Consider the following 19,882-nt stretch of genomic DNA (forward strand, 5'->3'; position numbering starts at 1 on the left):
TAACACCGTCAACTTTTAGTCAGTTTGCAAGTTCATACTCCGGATCCAAGAGACAAGCCTTTCGGTAAAATAATTAGCAACATCTTTTTTGTTATTGAACCCACGCCCGGGCCAAGCCCGACTGGTCGACTCCATGATGGCCCAAGTTGAGATGAGCCGTCGATACGTTCTGTCGAAAAGGAAACAGTGACGGCTAATGAGTAGACCTTGTTGACAGAGGTTGAACGGGAGTTGCCCAGGCTCTAAAAGTGGCCGAGATTATGTTAGGCATTATCACATTAACACTGTTGGCTAAACAGTAATGGTCAATCAAGACAACAGTGCAGATGTATAAAGGCGAATCCCAGCTCGTATTTCTATCAGACACACAAACATGTCATTCTGATTCTTCAGGCCTAGCTACTCACAAATACAGGCTCCGGCCTCATTCGTCAGGAAACCAATTCATCGAGTCGGCGTTGGGATCCACGCTAGAATAAGTGTGTCTCTACTTGCTTTTAACTGGTTGAGTGAACCCCTCGGTGACAGGCTGATGACCCTTGATTGAGGCAGCTCAATGTTCGCTTAGGGTGTGTGTTGTCGTGCATGACGTGGGCAGGTCGTCATTCTCAGCCATCTTCATCCCTGACGGAACATTGCAACCGCTGGTTACACGCATCAGTAGATGACGACGTTTTTCGGTGTATAAGAAGGCCCCAGAGTCCCCCGCAACATACCTAAGCAATCCGAGCAGCAAGCTGCCTATTTCGAGAAATCTCCAAGATGGCCGCGTATCAATCTCAGTCAGACTCACATTCGCTTGTGGCTTCCACCGTTGTTAATACAGAACTTGCGAAGCCGAGTGAGGATCAGTCGGTGTACGATCTAGGTTGGAATGACGAGCCCAAGCAAGATGCGAAGCCTTGGGTGAGAGGGATGGACAACGAGGACCTCTGGGTCCTTGTGCGACGACTGAACAAGGTTTTTATACGCTCTATGCCCTGAAAGAAAAACGGCGTGATTTAACATGAATAGTCCGTCTACGAAATCAAGAGAGCGAGGGAAACCCCCTTTGGTGGCCTGGATCTCACCGTCGCAGAGGAGTCTCAGAATTCCCCAAACAAGCTGCGTAGCGAAATGGAGAGACTCTACATGGGGTTGGTAGGTTCCTCCACTCTTACGATTACCAATGATTTTGAGTTCTGACATCTCCCTTACAGGTTCTTGGCCTTTTCTCATTCGCAAAGACTACTGCGAGACTTCGCTCATGGCGCGAACCGAGGAGGACAGGCTTATTCTGCGTTGTGAGTCGCTTTGCCCAACTTTTAATAGCCTGACGAGACTGATACCCCAAGGCAAGGCCTACTTCATTGCTTGGCTTCTCGACTACTTGACTTTGCTCTTCGTTGTCGTGTCGATAGCTTTGATTTTATCACCCGATGTCCGAGTCCTTCTCTTCCCGCCCGCACCCTTGTCAATGGTAGACATCCGCGACGGCAGCATCGCGAAACCCATGGGCGGCACTCTCGGGTCTACAGATTCTGCCACTGGCGCACCACAAAACCTCAAGGGGGAGTCTGTTGAAAACGAAGCCAGTAACTTCATCACCAGCGTCTCGGCCATCGCCACCAACTTGATGACCGGCCACGATCCGCATGGCGCCCCGAACGAACAGGAAGGAGGCAGCAAGAAAGGCTTCGACCCCCAGTTTGACGTCACCACAATGGCTGTTGTCAAAGACAAGGCCGAGGGAGTGGACAGGCCATCGCAGGACAAGACGAAGGCGCCCATGGAAGAGAAGGTCTGGGAACAGATGACGCCGCTTTTGCACATGATTATCCTGATTTCCGACTCTTGGGAGCGTTTTTCCAAGTTGGTTCATCTTTATTCCTCCATGGTGCCATGCTTATACGGGTTCCATTAGCATCTTGGTTCCTACTCCTCCCTTCGACCGGCAAGAACATCAAAGACGGCTTGCCGCCTATATAGCCCCTCTCGCAATGGCCTCGATTCTTCTGTCTCGGGACTTTGTCATAAGCAGCGCGACGTTCGCTATTGGAGTTGGCATTTTTGGCGACCCTCTCCTTACCCGTGGCTACCATTACTTGAACACCAACCGATGGACTGATTCTTTCCATCTTAACAAGTAAGCTGCAGCTATCCGCAATACTGTGCAAGAATATCACTAATTTATTTACAGCACCTTATTCAAGGGAGTACCGACTAATAATCAGCTGGCACTGACGCTGCTTCGGGTAGGCGAAGCCAATAGAGCTCCCTTCCCGCCACCGGCACAAGTGAAGCGTGCTCCCCCAAACAAGGCCATCGACATTGAAGAAGACGTTATCAGTGCTTCCTGGGGTGACGAGCCTCTTGGCGCATCACATGAGCAGCTTGAAAACGTTGCTGAACGTGACGAAGAGATGGCGGAACGTGCCGGCGGCGAAGACACCGAAGTGCAGCAAGCTATCGGACATGGGCGCAAACGCGAGAAGATCTTTGGTCTTCTGAAAGGTGGCGCCAAGGAGGTGGTCAAAGCAGCCGCGACCGTCGACAAGATCAGAGCCAAGACCGGTTCCGAGAACGCAAAGACTCGTATCGGGGTCGTTCCATCATCCAACGACGATGAACAGACAGTCGGGCCAATGGAGTTCAGCGCCCGCTATGACGGCCAAAAGGGATTCGTCTACGTAAACGCGGCGGCCGGTTTTGTGGCGTTCAATAAGAAGTCCATCACGGAAGAGGATCTCGACACAGTCTGGGCTATCAACATCGACGGCATCACCCAACTCCGGAAGCATTCTGGTTATGGTATGAAGGCCAAGCTGTATTCGGGCTGGGCCACAGACGGGCCAATCTACGACAGTTTGAGGATCGTTGATCAGGAGGACAAGCACTTTGTTGTGACTGCTCTCCCTTACAGGGACGCGCTTTTCAACCGCTTATGCGCAATCAGCAAGACCACCAAGTGGGAAGTCTGGTAAACTTGTCCAGAAATGAAGTAGTAGAAGCGAGCTGGAATTTTTTGGTTTTTTTCCCCCTAGTTTCTCGTAAACAATTGAAGTATACCACCACGTAAGGCAACTTGTCAATCGATTGACTCTTACTGTATGAGAACCTTAAGGGCCGTTCGGTCGGGCTTATGCTGCGGAAGTAAGTCAGACTACCCACTTTTCGGCACCCCCCCCATTTCGGCACCCCAAAAATGAAGCTATTCCCATCATACTCGTCGACTTCAATTAATCATTGACTTCTTCTAGATGCAACAACAATACAGCTTTCAGCTTCACTAGGGTATTCAGAGTCGCTGGATTCGGCTGCATCATCCTCTTTTTCCCCAGCCTTAAGTTGCGCCTGCTGGATGTCTTTGATGTTGGCGAACTTAGTGTTAGGATCCAGCTGGACTGCCCTTCTTTTCCTTACTGCAGTATTGGTGACTTGGGCCTGCAGAAGCTCCAGTTTCTGCTGGGTATTTGCCAGCTCATATGCCTGCTCGCTGAAGCCTTTTTTTACCTTCCTGAATAGAAGGCGTTGAGTAAAGGCATCATTCTCCAGCTCTGTGAATAGCTTCAACTGCCCAGCTAGATCCTTCATCTTCCTTGGCGTCGACCATGCCACTGCAGATGACGCAGATACCCATCCTTCAGCTTCCTTGCCTCCAGACTGCCCTTTGCTGACCTGATCAGATGATCCTGATGCTGCTGGTGTTGATGGGAGCAGTAGGGAGCTCATCAGAGGCTTCGCCATAGAGACAGGCCATAACCCTGTCCATTTCCAACCACTTCTAATGTTCTGCATCGTCATACCTGCAGTACGAGCCTTCTGATAACAGCCTATAAAGTTCCTCTTGCCTACAACAGTTGAATCATTCCACTGACCAAGGTATCCAAGCTCCTTCCTATAGGCTGCCTTGACAGGGCTGAAGACTGACTGATCAAGTGGCTGGAGGACATGGGAGGTATGTGGCGGTAAGAACAATAGATGGATGTTGTTTATATAGCATAACCACATAAAGTCAGTCGTTGTATGACTCCCATGTCCATCCATGATCAGCAGCCTGACCTCCTTGCCCTGAGGAAGAGTCTGAGGGATGAAGACCTTCTGCAGCCATTCAACTGCAGTGGCATCTGAAGTCCATCCATTCTCCGTTGCAGTGAATTGCCATCCTTCATAAGGGCCAAGGTCTAGAGGAAACCACTGCTGCTGGACTGCCTTGCCCTTATAGATAACGAGGGGATTCAGAACATGGCCCAGGGCAGAGATGCATTCGATGATGGATACCCATGCCCTTGATCCAGGCTGTTTCTTACGTACAGACTTCGTCTCAGACATGCCCAGCACCAGCCCATTAGATCCCTGGCCCTCAAGGATACCAGTCTCATCCATGTTGTATCTATTAGCTGGTTTGATGCTGGTGATCTCTGGTATGGCGAGTAGTTTGAACCAGTCCCTGATGACCTCAGTAGATGCCCCATTAACACGCCTAGAATCGATAGGGCGACTTCTCTGGACCTTGACTGATGGATTCCTCTTCAAGAAGGCTTGGATCCAGCCTTTTCCTATAGGCTCTGTATCCCCCATGGCATGGAGGATCCTTTCTGCGAATAGCCTCACTTGCAGATGGGTTGGGGCAACACCAAGGGCATGCTGAATGCGAACCCATTCAGCCAGTTTAGCCTCCTGACTAACAGAAAGTCTCTGCAGGTCAGAAAAGGCAATTGACCTTGGTTGAGTGCCCTTAATCCGATACTGAAGTGTTGATCTTGGGATGCCATACACCTGACCAGCCCTCTTAATGGGCATGCCGTTGGTTATTGCGTCAAGGGCCTGATTGACTTCATCTTCGGTATACTGGCCCATAAGGTTGAAAAGAAGCTCTGAGGAAAAAATGAGGTTATTCGCATAAGTATAGAAAATGTTGTTGATGTTGAAAGTTGAGGGGTATGTTCTGGTGATGAGGCATTTGAGGCATTTTTGGGGTGCCGAAATGGGGGGGGTGCCGAAAAGTGGGTAGTCTGACTTATGCGGAGCCGGAGCCAATCTACAGTCAGTCAGGGCACCGGTTGTGGGTTCGCCGAATAGCATTGAAACCTAACTTTATTAAATCCATAAGTCACGAGAGCACCCGCTCTGATCTGGCAACGCTGGGAGAGGTATTAATCAAGGACTAAATCATAAGTCTGGAAAACATGTAGTTTCTCTGGATTACAAGGCTGTGCAAACAAGCTCGAGAGCGCTGCATTCGAGGTTGCCGCTGGCGCAACGGAGAGTTCTGAGATGCTTTAGTCACTTCATCGTTGTGAGAAGTTGTGGTTGGGACTGATATCCAAAGCCGGATCCGGCACGTAGTCCGACCATGAAGTCGGAATGGACACCATGTGTCTATTACGCGAATATGTACTCAAGTATCCGATATAGTCGCGGGCTTTCTACTGATCTCCCAGATACATATTTTCGCCAGCTAAAAGATTTTCGTTGTGACTCTATCGCGACCACCCTACGCAAACTTGACGCCGTTCTTCAGCGTACCAATGTTAGTGATGCTGACTTCCATCTGGTTTCCTGGCAAAAGCCACCGTGGAGGGTTGAAACCCGCACCAACCCCTGCGGAAGTATTCTCGTTAGCTGTAATGCGCTGAGCGAGAATGTTCCGCTTAAAGCTTACCACCCGGAGTCCCCGTCATGATGACCGAGCCCTTTTGTAGCGTTGTTCCAGAGGAGAGGTACGAGATGATGTAGGCGCAGTCGAAGAGCAAATCGTCGACCCCCTCCTTCTGCCTCACTTCGCCGTCGACCCTAGTCTGTAACAAGAGCGATCCGGGATCTCCGACAAGATCAGGCCGGACCAGGCAAGGCCCCAAGGGTGCGAATGTGTCAAATCCCTTGGAAAACCCCCACTGGGGCACATTGCCCGCAAAAGCAGGGTCGCGTTGGAGCTTTCTAGATGAGATGTCGTTGCCACAAGTATAAGCAGCAACATAGTCCAGCGCTTCTGACACTGACACATCTTTAGCATCCTTGCCAATCACAAGACACAACTCGCCCTCGTAGTCAGCCTGGTCATCCTGACATATCTTAGGAATGACTACATCGGCGCCGTGGTCCAAGACAGTTGTGTTTGGCTTGAAAAAGATGAAGGGAAAGGGCGGCGGCTTCCGACCGGCCTCCCTGACTGCGATGACTTTAGCGAGGCACAAGATGGGTAGTTATGGCAGCTTACTGTGAGTGGCATAGTTGAGTCCGACGCATCGCAGGATCGGCACGTCTTCTGGGGCCAGCGGGCCGAGCAGCTTCTTCACCACGACAACCTCGTCGGTAACTCTGGTCTTGCCAGATATATCGTAGATGTCAGATCCAACAACCACATTGGCCTTGAGCTTTGTTTCTTCTGTGGTGTCTCCCAAATCGTAGCCTTCATGTGGAAGAATGGGCTCGCCCCTGAGCACCCTCCCATCGTTGGCGACAAAGCGAATAAGTCGCTTCCAGGGCACAGACATTGCGGCGGAGTTCGTCCGATTGGGTGTTTGATGGAAGAGAGAAAAAAGCAAGCCTCTGAAAACATCTACCTGAAAAGACTGTCAATATTTCTGGTTTTGTGACACTTATCTCCCTGGGCTAACAACACCCTGTTTTGGTGAGCAAATGACCTCGGCGTGAAGTCAGCTGTGGGTGTTGGGGTGGCCCACGGAGATAAGCAAAACCCCCCGGAATCTGGCACATCATTCGGTAGTTGGCTTGGTGAACACCAGATTAACCATGGCGGATACTTCCCGGAATTCCGAACTAGGAATCTTACGGCGCGGGAGTGTGTGGGGGAAGCGCGACAAACGCGGCGGGCCGGGGAGTTAAGACGTCGATCACCAAGGGGCTCCCAACACACTCTTCCGGTGGACGCTATGAGACGCGAGACACGCGAAACGTGGTGGTCGGAATCAACCTAGTGTATGAGTTTCCCCCAGCCCGAATAAAGTAAACTGGTGCTCGAGTCAACTCTGCTATTCGTACTTCACAGATTCCCTGTTCTTACCGGATCAAACCTCTGCAAACATGGCTGCTGCCACACAATCACGCGACCCTGCTTCGCAGGACCTGTTCATCAAGTTTTGCAAGTCTGAGAGCGGACCTGGAGGAAAAGAGAAGCAAGCTAGGGCGCAGCTGAAGGGGGGCCATCCAAAGCTGTCCTCGACATCTTATCCGTCCAACAGTCTCAAGTTCCTCCAGGCGTTGGGCCCCGATGAGAATGGGGCATTTCCGAGCAGCACTTCGGAAGCAAACATTGCCCTTGATATCCTGATTGTTGGGGGTGGTCTGGGCGGGCTCGCAACCGCCGTTGCGCTGTCAAAGAGCGGACACAAAGTCACCGTCCTGGAACAGGCCACCCAGTTGTCTGAGGTATGTACTTCTAACGTCTAGGGCTTTTTCATCCAGACACTGACTCTCGATACCAGGTCGGGGCCGGTATTCAAATCCCCCCCAACTCCAGCAAGCTGCTTCAACGATGGGGTGTCATGGACATCATGTCAGAGCAGGCCGTGCGGCCGGACGGCATCTCCTTTCGTCGCTGGGAAAACGGCGAGCGAATCGGGTTCACCGATCTCTCAGAGACATTTGTCGAGCTCTGCGGCGCCCCTTACTACGTCGCCCATCGTGCCCATCTTCACTCGGCTCTTTATGAGCGCGCATTGGAACTGGGAGTTACCGTCCGTCTCAACAGTCGAGTGTCCAGTTACGATCCCCAAGCACCCAGTGCTACTCTCTTCAATGGTCAAACTTTCAAAGCGGACCTTGTCGTCGCTGCTGATGGTAAGTCAAGGGATTCCCATGGATTGGTGTAGGTCCGCGTTCTAACAGCTCAAACAAGGGGTTAAATCCATAGCAAGAAACCTACTTCCTTCAAAGCAAGTGGCCAGCCCCAACTACACGGGGTTCGCCGTATATCGAGCTACTGTAGATGTTAGCAAGATGAGAAAGATTCCAGAGATAGCTTGGATCCTCGAAAAGCCAGCTCTTCATGTCTGGTAAACGCACAATACCCATCGGTTTGACAGGTTTAGTGGGATCTCTCTAACACGTGGTTGTAGGATCGGTGAAGACCGCCACGTCATGACTTATACCATTGCCGCTGGTCAATCGTTCAACATGGTACTTTCTCACAGAGACCAAAGAGACCCTTCAACCTGGCAGCAAAAAACTCAAACCGAGATACTTGCCGAGATGAGAGCCGAGTTTCAGGACTGGGATCCCCAGTAAGTGTTTCCCTTTAACAAGTTCTTTAGCCTTGACAGTGCTGATGTTCTTTGGAATAGACTCACCAAGATTATCGAGCTTATCGACACCACCGTCAAGTGGCCTCTGATGGCGGGCGTTCCTTTGGAAAACTGGGTGGCAGATTCCGATCGTCTCGTGATCCTCGGCGATGCGGCTCATGCCATGTTGCCTTACATGTCACAGGGTGCAGCCATGGCGGTCGAAGATGGCGCTGCGCTCGCGGTGGCTATCAACAACATCTCAAGTCGTGAGCAGCTCGGCCTTGCCCTTGGGTTGTTCCAGGACGAGCGCAAGATACGCACTTCCATGATGCAGGAGGCGAGCTTGGTTAACGCCTTGCTGTGGCACTTCAAGGATGGACCTGAGCAGCGAGCCAGAGATGCGGCGATGCGACCCGAGGTAGAGGGTCGCATGTTCTCCAGCAGTCCTAATCAGTGGTCCGATCCGCTGACGCAGTCATGGGCTTACGGTTACGACGCGGAGTACACGATGTTGGAGCAATGGCGACGTGAGATGGGTGACCTGCGGGATTGATACAGTATTACTTGAATTTCGTTCAACAGTCGATGAAGTAGATAGACATGTAGGGTAACTGACGCCCAATGAAAACCCATTTATGTTGCCAATAGAGATATCCTTTTCTTCGCCGCCCTGTTACTCTGTGCTCGCCACAGAGCTGATGACCCTGAACAGCAACACGTAGAAACCCTTTTCATCTTCCTTCTCCTGTCAGGCACGGAAGCTCCACTTGTCAAGGAAGGCCTTCATGCAAGCGGCTGCTGTGGCGGCAGCATAGTTCTGCCACTTCTTGTGCTTGTGACTGTCAGCATAGTCACAGACCCCCTTTATAATGACGCATGAGAAATGCTCCCATGCCCCAGCAGCCTCCATTTCGAAGGCTATCACTCCCTCTCTTGCTGCGATTTGGTCTCGGTGCTCCCCTGACTTCATAACCTGGTCCCCAGAAGCCACCAGGCCGAAATGAACAATGGGTTGGACCGTATCAACATTACTGAGACGTTCACGAGGAACCAACCTAGTGTTATCGCAGTTGAGCTCATCGCAAGTTGACGTCCTGGCATTCTCGCACACCGAGTTGTGCTTGGTCTTGTCGTTACAAATCAAGCAACCAAAGGACGCGTCGTGTTTGTGCTGGTAGTTGCCCTCAAAAAGCTTGTCCTCAGTGGTTCCCGGGTAGAGTATCCCATCGCCAAATTCGTCTTCCAAGGCATTGAGATATTTGGATATCTTCTCGTTCAACGATTTCCTATCGTGGCGGGTCTGTAACTTGGCAAGATTTGCCCTGATAACGGGTGGCGGTCTTCCCAGAACATCCATCATCCCATCCTTTCTTAAAAACACATCAGGGTATTGTCTTCCAAAGTCGAGAGAAACGACGCCCTCGCTGATAATAACGTCTCCGAGTACAATGGCTGGGATTCCGATTGCTGTCGCCGTTGGCACCCCTCCGCAGATGCCAACCAGCAGGGCAACGCCAATGCCAGGAAAGCTGGCCTTGCAGTACGCTGCCGCTGTCGCCGAATAACTTCTGCCCATCCCCGCCATGTGAACGAGAACGACATGATGACGACCGATCTTCCCCATCGAGTATGAATTGGTATCTCCGGGCGCGACAAGGTCCGCCACAATTTGGTCATCCCAATGTTCGTCAAAGAGAGCACGTACCGCGTCTGCCTCTAACGTCAGGGCACACACAATAGCGATTGTGATACTGTTTCGATTGTAACCTCCTGCGGGAGATGTGATTTCGGATGCCGGGGCAACTTTACTTTGAGCTTTCGTCAAAAGCTCTTTAGGGTTGGCACTCCCAAGTTTACACCGCCCGAATTCAGCCAGAGAGCTCTGGTCAGTAACCGAATCGGTGGGTGTGCGTTTATCCCCATTAGAGTTTGAGGTTTGTGCTTGTGAGAGGCCCGTATGCTCCACGTCGCTTGATTGAGACTTTTGGCCAAGTTTTTGACCAAGTTGGCAGGCATGAACAATGGGCTTGGAACTGTTACTAGAGCGAGGAAACATCAGTTCATTGTGATATCCAGTCAATACAGCAGGAATGTCTCGCCTGTGCCTGTTATCCTCTTTCGGTGGAAATGTATTGCCGTAGGGCTTAGCCAATGTACTTGTCGAATATGGGTTCAGTTTCCTGTCTCTGAGTGTCGAGGCAAACCGTGCTTTCAATGATGCCAGACTCGTCGGCCGAGGCAGCCTTTTGACTGGGCCAACAGATAAAAGAGAGACCAGGTCGCTTTCCGACAACTCGATTCGCCGAGGTGTTAAGAGCATGGTTTTCAGGACAGTTGACGGCGACTGCAGCTGGCAGTCATGCACTAGATCATGCAATGCCGTCGACAGACGAGCGATAGCATTAGGATCATGACTAAGAATTCCGAGGTCCAAAACGACGTGTATATAGGTGAGTTGAGATGAGGCGAATCGAAGGACCTCAAGCCAGTCGTTGAGCGACTTGGCCCGCTGGAATAGCTCAACTGCCTTGGCAAGAAAAGATATTGGCGTTGGAGTCGAGACTTGTTGTAAAGCCTGGATTGCAAGTTGCCGTACAACTTGTTCGGGCTGCAGTTCGGCATACTCCTTGTTTTCCGTGGGGTTCATGTATGACTGGAGCAAAAGAACTGTTGGAACATTTGTTTGCAGAAAAGCTGTGATTTCCAGGCCGAACCGGTGCATCCTTTTGATGGTCAGATACTGCCCTTGAACAAGTAGAACATGGGAATGCTTCGAACAAATCCAGCTTTCGAGGGCCCTATGAGTCCAGATATCATCCACACTAGTCTTTGTAGGATCTCTAGCAGCCCGGCTAGCTTGGATGGCTTTTGCTCGACTGATCTGACCTTCGGGTTCGATCAAATACGGTGTTGGCTTGCAGAAAGAAGGAAGTTTCCACAAGAGGGAGGCATCCTCGAGAATTGTATCGCAGTTGGCTAGATCATCGATACGTGGAAGGTCTGAATGCCATGTTTTAGACGGTTATCAATTGCAGCAGGTCCAGAATCTTACGGTGAATTTGGCGGTTAAGAGCCTTGAGAGCACCATGGAATTCTGCTGGCTGTTTCTCAAGAGTAGCAAGCCCGTCTGTTCCCTGCAAGTCTGCCGAAGGACTGGGCTCAACCAGAAACTGTTCACAGAGTTCTAGTTGCCGATCAACTTCCGGCAGTAGATAGTCCATCATGAAGCCGGGGCTGCTGCAAGTCCGGAGGGATTGTGGTGCATGAGAGGGGCGAAATGGTAAGCAAGAGCAAATGGATAGTATGCTTAGATCGGGCTCTGTAGAATTGTGTCTTGGTTGAATTACGACGTGACTTTCGAAGAGTAGGTAGGAAGAAAAGTGAGTGTGAGGAGGAGGACATCACACGGACTGCATGGTTGAGTGATTATGTATTTATGCAGCCGTCAGCGCAGCGAGCCAGACGCACCCCAGGGGTGCACATAAATCAGGCTGGTTGGAATAACCGACATGCATTGCGATCTTTTTATGTCGCATCCTGCACGTCTCTGGAACCCCCTTAATTGCTCGTTTTCCTGCTACTGATTCTCGTTACTGGCGATGGCGAGCCATAGAGTACAGCAACTGCCCCTGCGACGACCGGCGACCGCCGTCCGAGAACGCTCGGACACGGACCCGGACGACAGGTTCCATCGTGGGCGTAGGGTCCGGCCTCCGTCCCGCTACAACAAGCCTCCTCCGCGCACAAGATCGCCGTCGCAAAGCCCGCCGTCCACAGAGCAAGACGAAACTGCGAGTCGCAATGACGAAAGTCCGTTCCAGAGATACCTTGCATGAAGTCAATAGCTAATGTCGTACCGGAGCAGATACGCCAGAATCCCGATCCCCGTCGCCTGCGCCGGCCAAATACCGCCCCATCGTCACGGTCGACTGGCGCAGCGAGCTTTGTCGCTTCCTTCACCTGTCGAACCAAATCACGGACAACGAAATCTTTGAAGCACTAGCAGAAACGGAGGGGAAGTTGAGGGATGCCGAAAGGCTCAAATACCAGTACGCGGTGGACCCAGGTCCACCGCGATCACAGGTCATACACAGGATAGACTGTCAACATGAAGAGACAAGTATGATCTACCTGGATGAACCGTGGCCCGTCGAGAGTGGCCCGTATCATGCACACCTCAGAGGCAGCCGGCCGGTTGCAAACCTTGAGCTTTACCTCGAGCGCAACAAGAACATCAGTTTCCTTGTGTTTCGGGAATACCGATGCTGCCATCGCTCGATTAGATGGCAAAGCATGATCGATACCAACCAATCCACTACCACTGACCTGTCGCTCTTCTTCAGTGGAGAGTACATTGATCTCAATTCACCCGATGCACGTCTTGCTTTGGAGACATTGTCAGAGCTGGCATTGGCTGGCATTCATCATCCACATTTTGATGACAACGATGGAACTGCTAAAAGTATCTCCTATCCGTACCTCTGGTGGTTCCATCGTCGTCATGAGATTGCCTTGTCGAAGTCGGCAATGGACCCCACTCTCCAGCAGCATGTCGAAGTCCTTCAAACGTACATGGAAGATCGCTTGCAGCCAGAGTGGACAGCTGTTGACGACCTGACTGCAAAGGGGAAGATAACTTTAGACTTGTTGAGATACATATATGTAAGCTGTCAAAACCCCCCGGATATTTACAGTCACTTCGGTACTAACTACTGGACCGTAGGTGCCGAACGACATTATTATATCACAGACCAGAGGCAAGAATGTCTCACAATTGACAGCATCCACTGCCATAGACTGGCTATCGATAGATACCGTGATCAAGGATTCGAAGTACCTCAGAGCAGTGATTCTAGTTGAAGTTTGGAATTTTGATGGTTCCTTTCACAAGGCAGTCAACAGATGGCCACTAGACTACGCTCCGGTCGACTCATGGTCAGAGAGTTTCGACATAACAAGCCTTTCAGTTTATCCGGCCCGTTTTGCCAAGAATAGTGTCGTCGAAGGGCTTCGAGGCCGTGGGAAGATGTTTTGGGCATGCCGCCATCGAAAATACGTCTCCTACGTCAAGGAAGTCTACGACGCTGCAAATCCTCTGGTACGTTCTTCCATAGCTCAACCGTTGTGTCGCTAACTTAGATAACAGAACGGATCAAGGTTCATGGTCGATTTGGAGACGTACAAGAAGATGCATCCGACCCCTCAACCACCACAACCACAGCAAGCCCCCCGCAAGTCATCTAATCAGAAAGAAATTCCGCCATTGGATTTGATGAGCGATATTCCGCCCGCAGATGACACTTTCTTGATGTGTCTTCCATCTACAATGAAAGGTTTCGACATGGATTCGAAAACGTGGAGTGAGAGCCCCCTCGTCGGCCAAGTCCTGCATGAGTTTCTAGTTGCTAATAGTCTGATAGGAACTTTGGAAGTAACCTTTATGCAAGACGTGGTTTGGAATCGAGAAGCGTTCGAAGACTTGGTTATCGAACCGAAGACCAAAGACTTGGTCAAAGCTGTGGTTATGAACCGCCTGACATCTGATGAAAACACGGATTTGATACACGGAAAGGGCAATGGACTTTTTATACTTCTTCATGGGTAAGAACTATCCACAAGCCTTGTTCTTGCTCTTCTTATTCGAGAGACTAACTTGGAGCACGGTAGAGGGCCTGGCACTGGGAAAACACTAACGGCCGAAAGGTTTGACCCCTTGAGAGGCAGTACATGATTCTAGTCTTTTTGCTAACTGCTTCAATCAAGTGTCGCGGAGATAGCCGAAAAACCGCTTTACAAGGTCACTTGTGGTGACGTCGGAACGAAGCCTGACGAGGTAGAGGAGGTTAGGCATACATCCACTCAGTTTCACGATGCGTGCTGACATCTGCAGTACCTGAAAGTGGTAACCCTTCTTGGGAAGACATGGGATTGTGGTGAGTGATAATATGCCCTAGATTCGGCGTCGGAAACTAAAGCCACTTCTCAACTTAGTGGTTCTCCTAGACGAAGCCGATGTGTTCTTGGAACAGCGTTCGCTCTCCAATCTGAAAAGAAATGCACTGGTCTCAGGTATGTTGTCACACATCCAGCCGATGCAGAATGATCTAAAACTTCTCACAGTGTTCTTAAGAGTGCTCGAATACTACGATGGTGAATTTGACGTTGTCCTGAAACCAGTGAACAAACGGAAGTTGAACTAACACGGTAGCAGGAATCATGATCTTGACAACAAACCGGGTTGGGACTTTTGACGAGGCCTTCAAATCCAGAATTCAACTGAATCTACGTTACAACAACTTGGATGAGGAGAAACGGTTCAAGATTTGGACTAATTCCATACGGCGGCTTGAGTTAAAGCTCAAAACTCAAGACAAAAAACCCTACGATTACGGGATCGACTCGGACAGTATTCAAAGCCAGCTGCGAAGCCTCGCTGCTGAGAATCTCAACGGTAGAGAGATTCGGAACGCGATCTCCACGGCCCGACAGCTTTCTTTGTTCAAGCGGGAGGCGTTGCATTACGATCACTTAAGCAGTGTTATAAGTGAAGCGCAGAACTTTGAGAAATATCTTGTCAAGCTCCATCAAGGGCACTCAGCTGATGAAATCCAGCATGATCTGGAGGCAAGATGAAGATAACGGGCTCTTTTCCGCTTACCGGTATCTCGACCAATCAAGATAGCTTTCAGTGATAGCCAGAAATGTACGCATACGTGCCAATTCCTGTGCCGCAGAGGCCGGAGCAGACTCAGTAAAGTCTTGGAAACACGTGGTTACACTGTAGGATGTTCCGGCATTCTTCCGGTCAGCCTGGTTATCAGCTCTTCGCCCCTCATCACAGGTCCGAACAGGCCCAAATAGATTCTCCTCGTTCCCATGTGTGATCACGACAACACGCACTCAACGACTCACCTATATGCTGCCATCGATTCAAAACAATCCTCCTCTGTACTTGCGGCGCAACAAAGCCAAAGCCCAGACCTGGCACAGGACATTCACAACCGGAGGATCTTCTGCGCCGTCAACAAGGACCTAGTGCACCATGTCCGACATCGAAGTGCTTAGCGAGTTCGGCGCAAAAAGAAGGCGAGGGGTTTTAGAAGCGTTTTCCACGGTCAATAGGATGCACTATACAATATCGAGAGACGACACCACCAGCGATCATTCTCGACAAGAGCGAACCCTTTGGGATTGGGCGGAGGAGACACGACAACGGCGCTCGCCGCTTTTCCCAAGTGGGCACGATGGGTTCGCAACGAGACGCAAAAACATACCAGAAGCTGGCGACGCTGTACTAGTTGCCCATTTGGGGGGTGGATCGTTGCCCGACGTTGCCCACGCTCTACCGTTAGTCGACGATGTCTCATCGGCGCGAAGAGAATCCCTATACCAGGCACGAGCACAATCGCGCACGACTGCGTCATTATCTGCGAGCCAAACACACACTGTATACCGCTACGAAACATATGCATATCGCAGTGAAGATGAAGACGGCTCTCAAACCTCAATCACTGATGAAGATGACTTCTACAACGACACTGCCTCTCTCCCTGGGGATGATGACAACGTCGGTTTCTTCGAAAGTGTTTCTTCGCCAGGTGAACATGAATGGGGCGGAGAAGAATCGGCCACCCAAGCAAACATTTCATCCGCCGATAAGCCACGCGTCCGCCAGGCTACCAGCTACGAGAAGCCGTCCCGGGACCAACAAGACGACATCATAGAATTCGAACCGGAACGCCGGCGCAGAGAGGACAGGGACAGACAACGCGAGAAGCTCCCAACCATTCGGAAACAGTTGAAAGCTTTCAAGAGGATTTCCGAGTAACCCAGCCTCTCCAGGACGACCTGCCTGTGCCGCCCGTGCCGCCCGTGCCGCTCCAAACGCCCGACCGGAGGACCATGTTTATCAACAAGCTCATGGCTGCTACTTACATGGACCAGTCCCGCATGACCGGCGCTGTTCACCCTCACCCGACCTGAAACACTCCTAGACACGCAACGTGTGCTATGCGCCGCCGGTGACGGTGCCGACGACGCCGGCCGCGGCGCCCTTCGTCGTACCCCAGCCGAGAAGGATTCAAGTCGAAGGACGTCCAAGACCAAGACGCGCAAAACTCTAATACTAGCTGATGTACCAGAGACAGACTCAACTACATGGCAAAATGAATAAAACAGCAATGAAGAGAGCAGTAAGGGCTATATTCTTTTTCTTCTTGGGCAACTTAGCCGATGTCTTCGCTTAGCTTACATCGGCTGGTTTAGGAAGTGGCATGGTGATATATCATAATTTAGCAAACAAACTCTGGTTTTGACATTGTTTTGAATGAAACCCCTCAACAGAGGTTCAGTTAATCGATGACAATGAAGTATGAACCCACCGGCATGTGCTCTACCAGAACAGGTCACCAGTGGGAAAGTCGTCCATCAAATCCGACATGGCGAACGGGGCACTGTTGATAGAGAAATCGTTGAAGTTCGGCGGGAGATAACTCATCAGGTTGGAGAAGGCTTCGTCCATCCCGCCGGCGTGAGGAGGCAGATGCGTGGCCTGGCTCGCCCCGTTCTCGTCGATGAGAACGCCTGCGCTTGAAGAAACCACCCCGACGTCGCAGTCAATATCATCGCGCCCTAAACCTGCCGAAAAGTCATCATCATGTCTTATAGGGCTGGCAGGGCCTCATAGACTCACCCATTTGCAAGTTTTGAACCATAAAGACCAGAGTCGCCACGAACTTTGCACACTTTTCCACCGTGGGGTTCTGAGTGTCCAGGCGCGCAATGCAGCTAATGGCGCTCTTCAGGATCTCTTCAAATCGAGCCGCCGTACCTACGTAGGCTTGATCAAAGGGACTGGAGAAATAGCTTTCTTCGATGAGTTTTATCGCAACAACTGTTAGGGAAGCGTTGAAGGCTGACAAAGACGCAAGTAATTAGTTGCTGCTCTTTCGAATCGAGAATCAGACGACGCAATTGACTCACTGAAGTAAAGACTGAACCACCATGCCCCGAGGAAGGAAAATCCTGGCTTTGCTTCATTAGCCAGCTTGCAGGCTTCTACCAAACGAATGATTGCTTCCGCTGATCGAAGACACATCGTTCTGCTCAGATGCCAGGCTTGTTGTAGTGCAGCTGCCTCCTGTGATGATTGGGGGCTTCCATCAAGAGACTGTAAACATCGATCCAGAATGGGTCGGTGTGACAAAATTTGAAGGTTGTGATGCCGTAGGGTCAAGATGACTCGAAGTCTTAGCAATGCCAACTTCGTTTCCGGGTTGGTCACCTCTCCCGGCTCAACTAGTTGCATCGACAGAGGCAAGGAGGCTTGCCAATCAGCCAACTGTTGTCCGATGCGAATAACAGTAGACACGGTGTTTGACAGGGGGTTGGCTGAGATTGACCCGATGTTACTCTCGTAGAGATCGTCAATGACGGCGGCGGTGACTCTGTAGAGGGTTCTAGCAAGCTGGTCGTCAGTGAATGTCAGCAACAGAGTGCCCAAGGTCGATGACAAACATGGTTGCGTTCCAGAACATCGTGCTCTCTTCTTCGCGGGACCATTCAGAGGGGCCTGATGTTCTGGGGTACGAGATGAAATGTTTTGGTAAGGGGGTTCGGATATAAATCTGCGGGATGATGGGGGGGCGGCCGAAAGTCATGCTCAATGTTCTGCAACAGTGTTAGAGAGAGAAGGTGAAGCTCAAACCGGGGTGGCAATTTGCATGGGTACAAACCTATCCAGAACAATGCACGCATACCAGGTCCGTATTCTTATCTCGCGTTCAAGTGGATCGAACCGTTGGAGGGCTATTTCTGAGTGGAATCCCAACTCCAACGCAGCTTTAACGGCGAGCCCGTGGATGGCCCATGTCTGGACCGACCTCTGACTGCCTTGAAGGTATTGTGACATCAAGAGCATACCCTGAACTGTGCAATAATTAGCCTATAACACACAACTGCCGATTTGATCTATGCCGCATAATGCGAAGCTTCCACGCAGCCCAGGGAGGTGTTCACAGTACCTGCTTCAACGTTGGCTCCAGTCATCATCTCTGTCATCGACAGAGACTTGGCCCGACGGTAGTATACCTCTGAGACGGCCTGCCTGTCTCCGAAACCAAGTCCCGCCGCGTTGGTGGTACTGGTAGCCAGGGCAAGAATCATGTTTAGTAACGCGAGCCATGAATATCTCGCAGTCCGCATTCCGATAGACCTATAGTGCGCAAAAGTTTTCCAGAAGCTCTCCTCGTGGATGTAAGGGAACAGAAGACCCGTGTCGCCGAAGAACTGACGGACCAGACGGGTGACTTCATCTTCGGGCGGCAGACGGCTTGCTTCGGAAGGCTTTTCTAGTCTTCTCGAATCGAACGAATCGATGACCGGGGAACTTGACCTGGAGACGGCAAGCATGTGTTTCTGGGTGTGTTGCCCCGGCGTGGAGGAAGTCACTCCTTGTCGTGCTCGTTGGGTCTTCAGCAGTAAGTGGTCGAGCGTGCGACGGAGGATTTTCGTGAAAGCGATATTGGACGAGGGTCCTAAGCAACACCACATCAATCAGCAAAGGTTCGTAAGCGAAACAGGCAACTCAGAAACAGCACTTGAATATGTTGTCGTCGTACCAAAATATGCCCAAGTCTCGCCACTGGTAAACTCGATGGTACCAACGCCATCTGTTGCGTCAGGGGTGATTCCAGCAAGGCTTCCATCCTCCACATTCAGCGACTCCTCCGGCTGGATGCTTTCCGAACGGTCTTCCGCGCGGCAAGGCCTCCTAGACGGTAACATAACATGTTGCTTTTCATCCGGAAACGAGGGAGGGTTGAATTGTTGCTTGAGCCGACTTATTTCTTCTTCGACGTTTGCCAGGCGGTACTCTACCTGTTCGAGATATCTAGTCGCTAAAGTCAGACAACTCTAGTTGAAGATAGCAGTGCAACAAAAAGAGACAAAAGAACAAAGAAACGTACTGTTTCGGTACCAACGCACCGCTTGCGCCTGAATTGGCAGCGTAGACACAGTCTAATCCTTGCTCAACACAAGTGGAGCATTGCGGTCTCGCACCATCGCACTGATTTTCAACCCATTCACGTCAGCTTGCTGTTTGAGGTCTTCTAGCGCCGGCAACTCGGCAACTCGGCAGCCTGCCTGCTCCCGTCCGTCGAGGTGGGAAATCCACATCCTACCAAGATCGAGACGGAGAATAACCAGAAGTCCGACGGCCTCGTACTCACCCTTGACTTCCGAACTCGACATGAGCTGCACGCGATCGGGATGCGCTTCCGCTTCCGAGTTGTCGTGCTTGTTGATCCGGGGGTGTTGTTCTCCATTGGACAACTTCTTCTGCCTGGCTGCAGGTTATGCGGCACGACAGAACCGAGACTGGTGGCGGCGGGGATTTAGAGAGGAAGAAGATCAAGTCCCCGGTGTAAGGTAGAAACGGGAGAGCGGGGAGTTAGGAGATTAGATTACAGTCCGTGAGTATTAATAGTGATTTCCAGAGTGCGACGCCCGACTACTGCTTCGGTAACGGGCTTAACTCCCCGAAACGTCTGATCCCTTCAGCCAAGCTGTTGTTAAGGTTCAGAGGCCTTCTTTGAAGCTGTAACGGGATCAAAGTTCGGGAAATACTTGGGAGCACCTGTATGCATGTTTAT

The 19,882-nt window shown here is 51.1% G+C and overlaps 7 protein-coding genes across 7 annotated transcripts; 4 read left to right on the plus strand and 3 right to left on the minus strand.

Moving 5' to 3' along the window:
* Positions 1–762: 762 nt before the first annotated feature.
* CH63R_06865 (uncharacterized protein) lies at positions 763–2,963 on the plus strand (the record flags this gene model as incomplete). The annotated part of the gene is made up of 6 exons (XM_018301840.1): positions 763–960; positions 1,015–1,144; positions 1,200–1,283; positions 1,335–1,851; positions 1,904–2,125; positions 2,180–2,963. The coding sequence occupies 6 exons, from the start codon at positions 763–765 to the stop codon at positions 2,961–2,963; spliced, it is 1,935 nt and encodes a 644-aa protein (XP_018159690.1).
* A 2,513-nt stretch (positions 2,964–5,476) lies between these two features.
* Positions 5,477–6,476, minus strand: CH63R_06866 (Fumarylacetoacetate hydrolase family protein; the record flags this gene model as incomplete). Its single annotated transcript, XM_018301841.1, has 3 exons — positions 5,477–5,583; positions 5,645–6,151; positions 6,200–6,476. 3 exons carry the CDS (start codon positions 6,474–6,476, stop codon positions 5,477–5,479), a joined length of 891 nt encoding a protein of 296 aa, XP_018159691.1.
* Positions 6,477–7,026: 550 nt separating this feature from the next.
* On the plus strand, positions 7,027–8,781 carry CH63R_06867 (FAD binding domain-containing protein; the record flags this gene model as incomplete). Its single annotated transcript, XM_018301842.1, has 5 exons — positions 7,027–7,371; positions 7,428–7,782; positions 7,841–7,997; positions 8,061–8,225; positions 8,286–8,781. 5 exons carry the CDS (start codon positions 7,027–7,029, stop codon positions 8,779–8,781), a joined length of 1,518 nt encoding a protein of 505 aa, XP_018159692.1.
* A 195-nt stretch (positions 8,782–8,976) lies between these two features.
* Positions 8,977–11,449, minus strand: CH63R_06868 (Pfs domain-containing protein; the record flags this gene model as incomplete). Its single annotated transcript, XM_018301843.1, has 2 exons — positions 8,977–11,228; positions 11,281–11,449. The coding sequence occupies 2 exons, from the start codon at positions 11,447–11,449 to the stop codon at positions 8,977–8,979; spliced, it is 2,421 nt and encodes an 806-aa protein (XP_018159693.1).
* A 378-nt stretch (positions 11,450–11,827) lies between these two features.
* CH63R_06869 (ATPase) lies at positions 11,828–14,861 on the plus strand (the record flags this gene model as incomplete). The annotated part of the gene is made up of 9 exons (XM_018301844.1): positions 11,828–12,038; positions 12,094–12,890; positions 12,952–13,326; positions 13,375–13,829; positions 13,992–14,070; positions 14,119–14,161; positions 14,220–14,297; positions 14,349–14,378; positions 14,440–14,861. The coding sequence occupies 9 exons, from the start codon at positions 11,828–11,830 to the stop codon at positions 14,859–14,861; spliced, it is 2,490 nt and encodes an 829-aa protein (XP_018159694.1).
* A 409-nt stretch (positions 14,862–15,270) lies between these two features.
* CH63R_06870 (uncharacterized protein) lies at positions 15,271–16,056 on the plus strand (the record flags this gene model as incomplete). The annotated part of the gene is made up of 1 exon (XM_018301845.1): positions 15,271–16,056. One exon carries the CDS (start codon positions 15,271–15,273, stop codon positions 16,054–16,056), a length of 786 nt encoding a protein of 261 aa, XP_018159695.1.
* Positions 16,057–16,620: 564 nt separating this feature from the next.
* On the minus strand, positions 16,621–19,013 carry CH63R_06871 (Fungal specific transcription factor domain-containing protein; the record flags this gene model as incomplete). Its single annotated transcript, XM_018301846.1, has 7 exons — positions 16,621–16,865; positions 16,921–17,142; positions 17,211–17,686; positions 17,745–17,897; positions 17,963–18,155; positions 18,251–18,763; positions 18,848–19,013. 7 exons carry the CDS (start codon positions 19,011–19,013, stop codon positions 16,621–16,623), a joined length of 1,968 nt encoding a protein of 655 aa, XP_018159696.1.
* Positions 19,014–19,882: the final 869 nt, after the last annotated feature.

This window comes from Colletotrichum higginsianum, chromosome 4, assembly GCF_001672515.1.
Source record: "Colletotrichum higginsianum IMI 349063 chromosome 4, whole genome shotgun sequence".
Lineage (NCBI taxonomy): Eukaryota > Fungi > Ascomycota > Sordariomycetes > Glomerellales > Glomerellaceae > Colletotrichum > Colletotrichum higginsianum.